This window comes from Sinocyclocheilus rhinocerous, unplaced genomic scaffold, assembly GCF_001515625.1.
Source record: "Sinocyclocheilus rhinocerous isolate Xijiao unplaced genomic scaffold, SAMN03320098_v1.1 scaffold1000, whole genome shotgun sequence".
NCBI lineage: Eukaryota > Metazoa > Chordata > Actinopteri > Cypriniformes > Cyprinidae > Sinocyclocheilus > Sinocyclocheilus rhinocerous.
In genome coordinates, this window is record NW_015666181.1 from 203,817 (window position 1) to 214,715 (window position 10,899).

Consider the following 10,899-nt stretch of genomic DNA (forward strand, 5'->3'; position numbering starts at 1 on the left):
ATATATATATATAATTTATTTATAGTTGGAGTGGTGTAAATAGTTTTTGTGACTTCATGACAAAACTCAGATTTATTGTACCTGTACTAGTTCTTATGTAAGTGTGTTAGGAAAATGTTTTTTCATATTTGTCACATTATTAAATTTGTCATATTTTTCATAAAAGTTCAGGGCTGGACTAGTTATTGTTTAGTGCTCATAAGTACCACAAGGTTTTGGATCTTGAAGATCATTCTGTAGACTCGAAACCAGATGTTTAGTGTCATTATAGTTGTACTGCTTACTTTATTATATATTCTTGGAAAATAATGATATGTTCTCGTTTTATATGTTCTAATTTTCATGAAAGCATACATATTATTCCAAGACCAATTATAGGTATTGTCTGGGTTGTCTTAATAGTTGTAGAAAGTAAAATGCTGATTTCGGAGCTTGAATATGACCTAAACCTAGCAACAGGTGCACTGTAGTTGTTCTGTTAACATTTAAAATGTGAGATAAAGTTAATAATAAATGCATTTTTTTTTTTCATGAAAGCAGATATACGTCAGAACTAGAATGGACTAACTAGATTTCGAATTGAAGATATGTTAAAGTCGGAAGTTGCTTGGATTGCTTCCAGTACATGTGTTTATATGAAATCCATAATACGATCTTATTATTGTGTTTGCCACAGATTTTGACAAGAAGGTGAAGAAAGAGTCATCTTTGGTGTTGGATCAGTTTTTGTGCCATATTGCGAAAACCGGGGAAACCCTGTAAGTACCTCCAGATAGCAGTGAGTGATCTAAGAGGGGCATAGAAACCCCATTTACCTTTGTGTGACCTCTTTTTTTTTTTTTTTTTTTTAAATCGTAACTACTTTTCTGGGTAACTCCACAAGGTGGTTTATTGCACTACCACAGCACTTGGTTTTGTTCCAAAACACGCTGAACCTTGTACTTATCGACTAGATCTGCTTTAGACGACCTGCTCTCATTTCAAGAAATAATTGTGAGAATACATAGTCAGATGCATATCAGAAGATTGAATCTATGTATGTCTCTGCAAAACCTGCTTCTGATTGGCCAGTTGAGTTCTGTGGTCAATTATTTTTGCATAATGACCTGAACTGTGTTGCAGTGTTTATTTGATCCTACATAGTTGTTTGTTCTCTCACATCTCTCTGGTCTCTTCTAACAATATAAAACAATTTCAGCGGAATTTTCAAATATAAACATTTCATGCTCATTTATTTGGTTGGTAGCCGTGTAATAAGAAGGATCGTGACCGGCAGATGTTGTCTCTTACTAATTTTAGCTGTCTGTGTGACTGAGTTACTAATGCTCTGTATTGTCGCATTTCAGGGTGTCCTGGTCTCAGTTTAAAAGCTACTTCATATTCAAACTGGAGAAAGTAATGGAGGATTTCCAAGAATCGGCCCCAGAGCAACGAGAGCCTGCCAACCCCAATGTAGAGTCGGTTCCTTTTGAAGAAATGAAGGAGAGAATTCTTAAAATAGTCAATGGATACAACGGGTGAATAACATGCTAATTAATTGCATAGTGTGGTGCTATCACCAATTTTCCTTTCAGAAAAGCACTGGGTTTTTCCCTGTAAGAAGTGTTCCATAATGATGTTTTGGATAAAAAGAGAGAGCCTGTCTTTTTACCCCAGAGCAAGTGTGCCATCTTCTGGCTGTTGAATATAACCTAGCCTACACTGTTGTGGAGGATGCAGCAGCTAATTATTTTCTCTATCCAGGATCCCATTCACTATCCAGCGCTTGTGCGAGCTGCTCACTGAACCTAGGAGGAACTACTCAGGAACAGAAAAATTTCTCAGAGGAGTAGAGAAGGTCAGTGCATGATGCATTGTACAGTTCAAGAACTAATAGCCAAATGGACGCTGTTTAGTTGTGTGTAATGGTGCACTTCCTATAAAATGCTTTTATCTCCTTCACCCTGTTCTTATATAAATGACAGTTCATTCCCAGTATGTTCAGTTTTTGTTTGCATTTTTATTCTAGTTTTGCTATAGTTTTGTTCCATCCGAAGTCAGATGTGAGATATTATTACTTGCTATCTTTGACTTCCATAAAGGCTCTGTTGATTTATGGTCAAATGTATTTGTTTTGCAGGTGTGATTTATAAATCTAGAGGATCATTTACAGTGTTCTACACACTTGTCTCTTCAAATGTTTGCTAAGTGGATTTTATTATCATGTGCTGGAGGAACTTTGACTCATCGATGCGTTTTATGTGCTTAAGTGATTTGATTACCAATCAAGGCCCACATTTTAGTCCAACTTAAAGTTTCACTCTGCACATTTTCCCATATAGGAGGTTGTAAATGAATTTGCATCGTTTATGTTATTGATATTGATTGTTTTCTCACTTCATCAGAATGTGATGGTGGTCAGTTGCATTTATCCTACATCTGAGTAAGTAATTACTGTTCACTATTAAAATGTAAAGATGCTACATATTAATTGAATGCTTAGACACCTCTAATTACTGTAGATGAATGAAGAGCTATTTCTGGCCTCTTTGTAGGAAGAATGGCTGCAGCGGTGTCAACAGAATGAATGGAGTCATGTTGTCAGGGAACATATCCACCTTTACAGAGAGGTGAGGAAAGTATATGGAGCTCAGGACTAGTCATTTAAAAAAATGAGCATGAAACTTGATTTCTCTCTATATTACAGGAAAGTGAATGGTCCAGGAACGCCCAGACCATTAAACAGACAGAAACACTCCATGTCCAGTTTACTGCCCACAAATGGCCTTCCGGACAGTACAGAATACAAAGAGACGAGCACAGCACAAGGACACAGCAAATCGGCCAGGTAGGCTAAGGGTGCTTTCACACCTGGCTCGTTGTTTCGGAACCTGGCCCGTTTCCCCCTTTAGCTTGGTTCGTTTGGGCATATGTGAACGCGTCAATCGCGCTCGGATCCGCGCCAAAACAATCTGTCCGAGATCGCCTGAACGAGGTGGTCTCGGCTCGATTAAAAACTAACTCTGGAGCGGTTCGGTTGTAGTGAGAAAGCAATCCGATCTAACGGACCAACGAACCAGGCTATATCACAATGTATAATGGGTAATTACGTAAGTTCCGTGAAAAGCATTAGCTTTGTTGTTTTGCTAATACCTCAAAATGAACCTGTGAATGTCTGTGGGTGAGCACGTCTTCTCCATTCAAAATCAAAGCGCACATTTTCACTTTATAATGCCGTCTTATTGCTCTTCTTCCTAGTAGGTGCATTTTAAAAAAATGTTTTCCCGATGAATCCTGGACTCCTGCTCAAAATGATAAATTAATATAACGACAGCTACAAAAAATAACAACAGTAAGCCAGCGAAGCTGTTGTCGTTCCATCCTGACGGACAGGAAAATAAACCGTGGAACTTTGACCAATGAGAGAACAGTTTACTCGCACTTGACTTGTATTAACAAATTTGGTCCGTTTAGAAACTTTGCCGTGTGAAAGCGAACCGCACCAAAAAATAAAAAGCAACATTGTAATAATTTGAATCCCTGTTTCGGAACAAAGCAATCGATCTACATGTGTGAAAGCACCCTAAGTTTGCTATCATATCTCATCTCATCTGATCTTTCACGCTTTTTTTTTCTTTCTAATTTTATTTGTGAAACATACTTAAGACCAGAGATGGTGGACAGCAAAAATGAAATGCCGAGAAATACATAAATTTACTGGAAAGCACTGAACATAAAAAAAATCAAAATAATCATGTCATGTCATGTTTTTTTGTTTTGTTTTGTTTAATAATGTGGCTATATATTAGGGATGTAACGGTATGAAAATTTCATATCACGATTATAGTGACCAAAGTTATCACGGTTATCAATATTATCACGGTTTTGTTAAAATTAGATGAACATGTTCAAAAAGAACTGATACACACACTGAAAACATTTCAATAAGTTTTATATTTGAAAATCATAAATCACTTTTCATTAATATCTGTAGCAAAGTCAAAGGTCTCCAGAGTTAGATACAAATGTTCTGATGTGTGTAAAACGCTGATGGTTAAATCAATGGACATGTTCACTTTTCTCTCACATGATGAATAATTAAACCGCTTGAAAATCAGCAGCCCTGAATATCCTTTACATTACAGAAATACAGAATATATCTTTGTGTTCCAGTGATGCATCTGTATCAGGCATTGGTGGGCCTCTCAGCAGCTCTGTGAAAAACAAACACTTAGATGACGAGGAAGATGAGGGAATGGAGGCGGAGGAACATGAAGTGAAGAGGCTGAAATTTAACCAGGATGGCAATGATGAAGAGGAGGATGAAGATGAAGTAGACCAGCAGGTTGTCGAGACACCTGGATCTACGTCAACTAATAGCTCCTCAGATCAGTCAGAGGATGCCGAATCACCATCATCCATGTTGCAAGAGGGGAGTGAAGAAGAGGAGGAAAGTAAACCTCATGGTTCAGCCGGAGGCTCTGAGGACCAAGGTAGAATAAATTTTTTCCCCTCCTCGTTTAGGTTGTTTACACGCTACATAAAACACTAACATATTCTACTCTTTGCTAACATAGAGCCTTCCAGTACACAACCCGAGTGTCCTGTGGCAGATTCTAGAGAGGCTTTTACTGAGAGAGAGGTTCCCTGTGGCTCTGATGACTCCTCAGAAGAGCCCAGCGATATGGACCAATCAGAGCAGAGAGCCCCAGCGGGCGTGGACTCAAGCCCAGAGGTGAGAGAAGGGGAGGAGCCAAGCGAGCAGGTCAGCAGCAGTAGCACTGATGAAAATGCGTCTGGACCCACATCCAGCAGCAGTGGTGTAGAGTCACCCACAGAGGGCGACTCTGGGTCAGGGGCCCTGGACTTGGAGAATGCAGAGGAGGAGCCTATGGAGCAGGACTAGAAGCCTGCAGATTCCTAGCCTAAACAATAACTGCGTGCTTTTGTGGAGATTAAGAAGACACACACTTAAGTGGCCTTCCACAAAGTTCCATCAGAAGCAACACCCAACCTACCGCCATGCGCCTTTCAGTCGAGAGTCCACCTAACTTCTCCTACCTTCCCAAACAGACACTTTATGCAGATGTACATTATGATTTTATTGCTGAAGTGAAGGTTTTAAACTCTTCTTTTTTTACAGTTTTTTTCCCTTGATTTCATTCATATCTTTGGTTTCTACCAGTCTGTTTTGTCACAGAGCTTAAAGCGGTTTGACTGAAGGTTTTTTGTGTCCAGTCATCACATTGTCAACTGTGACATCAATAAACAGCTAATTAAAGAAAAATTCATGATACAAATACAAGTTAAACTCTATTGACGCAGCTGTGGCATACTTTTGGTTATTACAGGAAATAATTCCAACTCGTAGCTCCATTAGAAAAAGCTTAAGTGGAAGTCGCTCGCTCATAGACTTCTATAATGTATTTCAAAGCCAAAATATGTTGTCATCATATACAGCATACCTCAGCTGTTGTTGTTAAAGCTGAACTTGTATTAAACTAATATTTCTTTTAATATTTTAGTCTTTGTTCAAGAGAGTTTAATCTGTATCTAGTCTTGTTCAAGGCTTTAGGTCAGCTAGGACGTGTCTTGTCTGCATTGGTTTATTAATATTTTAGTCACCTCATGTCAAGCATCAGGGCAGTGGAGTTTATCGTCTCGCTCTCTCTGAAGACTCATAACTGGCTGCTGTTCAGGTTATGTTCAAAGCAAATGCAAGCCATAGCTATCTTTGTTCTGTTGAATGATTCAAGCCTAGCATAACGTCGTTTCTTTCTGGTCGTTTGTGTGTAACTGACGGGATGTAAAATCTCCTTTCTCACATGCTACCACCTTCGCTTTTGTATTCTTGTGCGGTCCGCACTGCATTGAAAGTGAGTGGTTTATGTCAGGTACATTTACCTCTTGATTCACACTGATTTCATGATTCATGTTAATTTATACCAACATTTCAATCTCCTATTTTATGAGAAGTTGTTTTTGTTGTTTGTTTTGGCAGGTGGTTGTTGACTGCTCCGACTAGCTCAATTACAATGTCATTTGTGACGGTCCAACCCGGAGTTGTCCCACCGATAACAGCTGGCTGCCGTTTTGCAGCTGTGTGTTTTTGATATTTAGAATTTTTAAATTTCTGTAAAGTAGTGTTTTGTAGAGAATTGTGTTTACTGCCTTTTGTGCATCCATATATAATTGTATAATTTGTTTCTGTGTATTACTGAATGCGTGTGGTTTCAATACAGTATTCAGACAAAGCAATAAATGTTATTGTTTTAAATGTTGGAAGACCCTTTAATTTGTCACAGACATGAGTCTGCATCTGAATTATTACTTTTTACATATCATAAAAGTTTAAGGGTTTTAAACTAGATATTTTACAGAAAGCTGTGTAAAGGTGTTCTCAATTTATTGCTTTATTGATTTGCTTTTTGGTTGCTAGGGTGTTCTGGGTGGTTGCTTACTAGTCCAAGTCAAAAGAGCCCACCCACAAGAATTCATGATATTCTCTTTTCTAGATGTGACCATCTACAACGCAAGTCTGTGAGATTAGTTTGTCCCCTAGTTTATTGAATTCAAAAGTCTTGTTCTTATCAAAAATCTTACTATCCTTAAGAAAGCACACAATTTGATGCGTTCATGTTCACAGTTTGTGCTATGGACGAGTTCTACCCCAAAGTTTAATACTTGGTAAGCACCACTAACTTATAGGATGTCATTCATAGGAGGATTATCGTTACATAATGTGTCTTATGATTTCATTCGGGCCTTTTTATAATCCTTAATCGTGTTCCTCAAATTAATACATGCCTACTAATTCATTTTGCTGTTATAAAGCTCTTGCACAATTTTTTCTGCTTCATTTCCCAAATACAAGTTTCCTTTTCTTAGGTCACAGTCATGTCTCTAACAGGCTCCTGCTGACACAGAATAATGATTTCCGCAGGTTCTTTCAAGAATGGAAAGCTTTATTTGACCTGTCTTGTGTTTGTACTTGCGTTGGCTGGCTAATTTCAGTCGCATGATGAGTATGTGTTACTGAAATTTACCCAGCCCTCTCAGAGGAAATAAAAAGTGGATTGTCTTAAGTTCTGCCATGATGCGTGGCAAGAGGTTACATTAAACTCATCTTTGAACGGCCGTCTCTTGGGAAATAACCCTGCACACTGTGGGAATAGAAACAAGTCTTAAGTAAATGAATTGTAATTTGATCCATGGGAAGGGGAATTGAAGTGCTTGTTAATAATGATGAAGTCGAGTGACTATTAAGACATTTCTTATGTTTTTTTTAACATGAACTCTTAGCATTAAAAGTTGGACAACAAATACCAAAATGTGGGCATCACAATGCAAAAAATAGGATCCATTTTCTTTTAAAGACTATTTGCTTATTTCTTTTATTTCAGGGGTGAAATAAGACAGGTTTTATGAAATTCGTCTGTAGATGATTGCTCTTTTGCTCATTACAGCCATAAAGCGGTATCATATTTTGTCATAACAGCCTTTGACAACATCAAACATTGTGTGCAGACTCCGGAAGACCACAATAATGTCAGATTTGCAAAAGAAAACACAACCATATGCTAAACATGATCTGAAACACAACGTTTGCACATTTCTGGTAAGCTGATGCATTGACTGAGAGATAATGTGAGAATTATTGACGTTTTCCTGCACTCTTTATTGTAATTTTGGTCTGCCCCCATGTTATAATTCAAAATGAGACTTAATAAAGCAGAGTGGCCTGTTATTTACAAAGCTCAAGACAGATGTCGGGCTTCATTTTATTGTCACTGGGTGGCAGCTGACACACAGTGACAGGATATTAGTGGTTAGATATTGGGGCTTAACTTGAAGCTTTCAGAACTTACAATTCATCTCTTTAGAGCAATATCTACAAGGTAAAAAAAAAACATAAATTGCGAAGTTCAAAATTTTACATAGTTCCCCTTAATATAACTCACACACTGGTGTCTTTGGTACAGAAGAAGTACTCCTTCTGTATAACCAATCAGGCCAATTCATGATTTGAAATTGCCACATGCCCACTTCATAAGAGACATGTCTAATTTTATATTATTCCCAGCAGAGGACGTGTTAAAAGTGTCTGAGACTTAGACTTATGAAAAGTGTTCAAACTTTCAGAACCGGCCGCTGTGGGAAGTGGTCCTGCAGATCTCGTATTCTAAAGCAGAAAGCCTTTATCCTGTAATGAGGACCAAAGAATAAATTAAAAAGTGTGTTAATCATGAATGCATTGGCCTGTTAGTTGGTGTCCACAGTTCTTTGAAGTCCCTTAGCCTATAATTGACTATTTACTTTTTTAATGCAGGTTTTTGGTCTTACTGTGAACAATTGATCAGTGCATGTTATTGCAAAGAAAAAAAATATTGTCTTCATTATCTTTAATCAAAATGTAACATCGCTAGTCATTTTGTAGATAGCACTTATCTATTGACTAAATGTCTACATAACACTTAAAAAAAAGTTTAATTGTTAATAATTTAATAACTGTGAACTTTTAAAATATATAAAAATACCTAATCTAAGTAACGCTTCACTGAGAAATGTCAAGTAACAAAGTAAAATCTGCATTTAAAAACCTGATACGTAAGCAAACTAACTTCTAATTCTAAACCCGTACTAAAATAATTTCATTCCAAAATGAAAGGTAGCTTACGTCCTTCAAGCGTATTATCACAATTGCATTCTAGACGTGGCTTGACTCGGATCGGATCGGATTGGAAGTTCATTGCTTGGTCACTGTTCTCATTGCTGTAACCCTTAACGTGGTTGGAGCGAGGGTCAAGCCTCACCATGCACAATCTCTGTGTCATCCAATAGAGGGTAGTGTTTAGTCTCCCTGCCAGGCCTAACAGGTTTACCCGTCCCCAGAACGAGGAGACAGGCTGACTGCCCCAGGGCTGTAGATATGGGATGCTGTCCTATATGTGCTTCCCCTTTATCCTTTTCCCTGGCATTAAGTCTCGATGACTGCTCAACTGCTGTGGGCACCGTGGCCAATGCAACCTTCAGCTGAGACTCCCACGTGGCCATCAGCTTAAAGAGCCCTTTAAAGTATGCGGAAGTGAAATGAGGGAGCAATCACAAACTCTAAAAAAGTAGTGACTTTTTGAACTTGGTTAAAAGATATTTAGTTTCATGTAGCCAGACTTTTGATTACTTAAAGTCGGTCCCACTTTCCAATTTATCCTGGATAAAAATTCCCAATTAGACAGGAAGAGACTGTTTGAGAAGCATGCAAAGTGGCCAGTCACAGAGCGGTCAATTATATGTTCAATTACGTATTTATAATTTCTACTTTACATTTATGCATGATAAACAGGGTTCAGGATGATTGGGTTTTTGTGTGATGTCAAGGCAAAAAAGTGTGTTCTTTCAGCATGTGGATGACAATTGGCAAGGGCAGGCGGATAGTGGAGTGAAAGACGTTTGCGTAGGACAGTTCTGTTTTTTATGTGAGAGATATTTTCTTTAAACACTCCAACCTACTGATGATGATACAACTGCTGTGGGCACCGTGGCCAATGTAATGTTCAGCTAAAACTCCCACGTGGCCATCAGCTTAAAGAGCCCTTTAAAGTATGCGGAAGTGAAATGAGGGAGCAATCACAAACTCAAAGTGGCCAGTCACAGAGCGGTCAATTATATGTTCAATTACGTATTTATAATTTCTACTTTACATTTATGCATGATAAACAGGGTTCAGGATGATTGGGTTTTTGTGTGATGTCAAGGCAAAAAAGTGTGTTCTTTCAGCATGTGGATGACAATTGGCAAGGGCAGGCGGATAGTGGAGTGAAAGACGTTTGCGTAGGACAGTTCTGTTTTTTATGTGAGAGATATTTTCTTTAAACACTCCAACCTACTGATGATGATACATTTGTTTAAATATCATGTAGAGGCATGAGCTGTCAATTGCAGTTCCCCAACAAAGTTTGAAATCTTGGAATTGCCAGACTGTTGAAGATGGAAAAAAAAAATACACTGTTCTCAGGCTAATGTTGTTTGAACTACCACTGACTGGTCAGACAGACATTGACCAAGACCATCCTGGACTTCATGTTCAAGGATGAGGCAGAGCCAGTTCACTTGTTTTGCCTATGGATGAGCTTTCCGTATCTAAACAAATACCAATAAATAGGAAAATAACTCCCAAATCTTCCCATGTGTGCTATTTGGAATCTCTACTGGGACTTAAAATGAAGCTTGGCGAGAGACAACAAGAAAATTACTGCTTTCATATTGCAAATGTATCCGACATCTGCTTTTTGCCATCTGTTTTCTCCGCATAAACAGGTGAGGGAACATATTGAACACAGTCTGCCAAGCCCATTTTCTTGGCTCAACTCTTTACAGGGTAGTTATGAGATGGAATCGGTGGCAAAATGCCTGTCATGTAAAGTCCCTTGCCTGTTATGCATGGTCCTACTGTATACTTTATTTTCTTGTGGATAATAATGAGTTACACGGTTAAATTGTAGTACCAGATAGCAGGGGCGCCATGAAGAGTTTTAAGGGAGGTATGCAAGACAGAAATATGGGCCCCCTTATTCCAAATGAATGTGTTTTTTCTTTTGACGCTTAATAAGAAATTGAAAGAAACTATATATAAATTACCCGACAGTTTATCAGAATTCTTGGCCCGAGTCAGACTGGAGCCCATGTCTTTTTTCTCTCTCTATCTCTTCCCCATTGCACAGCTATTTTACTGTTGCATCCAGTAAAATAGTTCAGTTTTGTTTTTAATGGCAAAGTGGTTATATTTCTTTTAGTTTCTTTATTAACTTAATTGAGAAATATGTTTGGAACATTTTTTGTTTGTTACATTTTTTTTTTAAAGTAACGACTAAGCGGCAGACAATGAGTTGATCACGTTTGATCAATTTAGCCTTCTCAAAT

At 38.2% G+C, this 10,899-nt stretch overlaps 1 protein-coding gene across 1 annotated transcript in view; it reads left to right on the top strand.

Annotated features, from left to right (window-relative positions):
- The window catches only part of LOC107732047 (serine/threonine-protein phosphatase 4 regulatory subunit 2-B-like), an 8,323-nt gene extending 2,067 nt beyond the window's left edge, over window positions 1-6,256 (top strand). The window contains exons 2-9 of the mRNA XM_016543281.1: window positions 677-758; window positions 1,347-1,517; window positions 1,744-1,837; window positions 2,385-2,422; window positions 2,535-2,609; window positions 2,687-2,827; window positions 4,153-4,472; window positions 4,557-6,256. Of these exons, the coding sequence (XP_016398767.1) occupies window positions 677-758; window positions 1,347-1,517; window positions 1,744-1,837; window positions 2,385-2,422; window positions 2,535-2,609; window positions 2,687-2,827; window positions 4,153-4,472; window positions 4,557-4,885 (1,250 nt within the window). The 3' untranslated portion in view covers window positions 4,886-6,256. The remainder of the gene's footprint in view (window positions 1-676; window positions 759-1,346; window positions 1,518-1,743; window positions 1,838-2,384; window positions 2,423-2,534; window positions 2,610-2,686; window positions 2,828-4,152; window positions 4,473-4,556) is intronic.
- The last annotated feature ends 4,643 nt before the right edge of the window (window positions 6,257-10,899 follow it).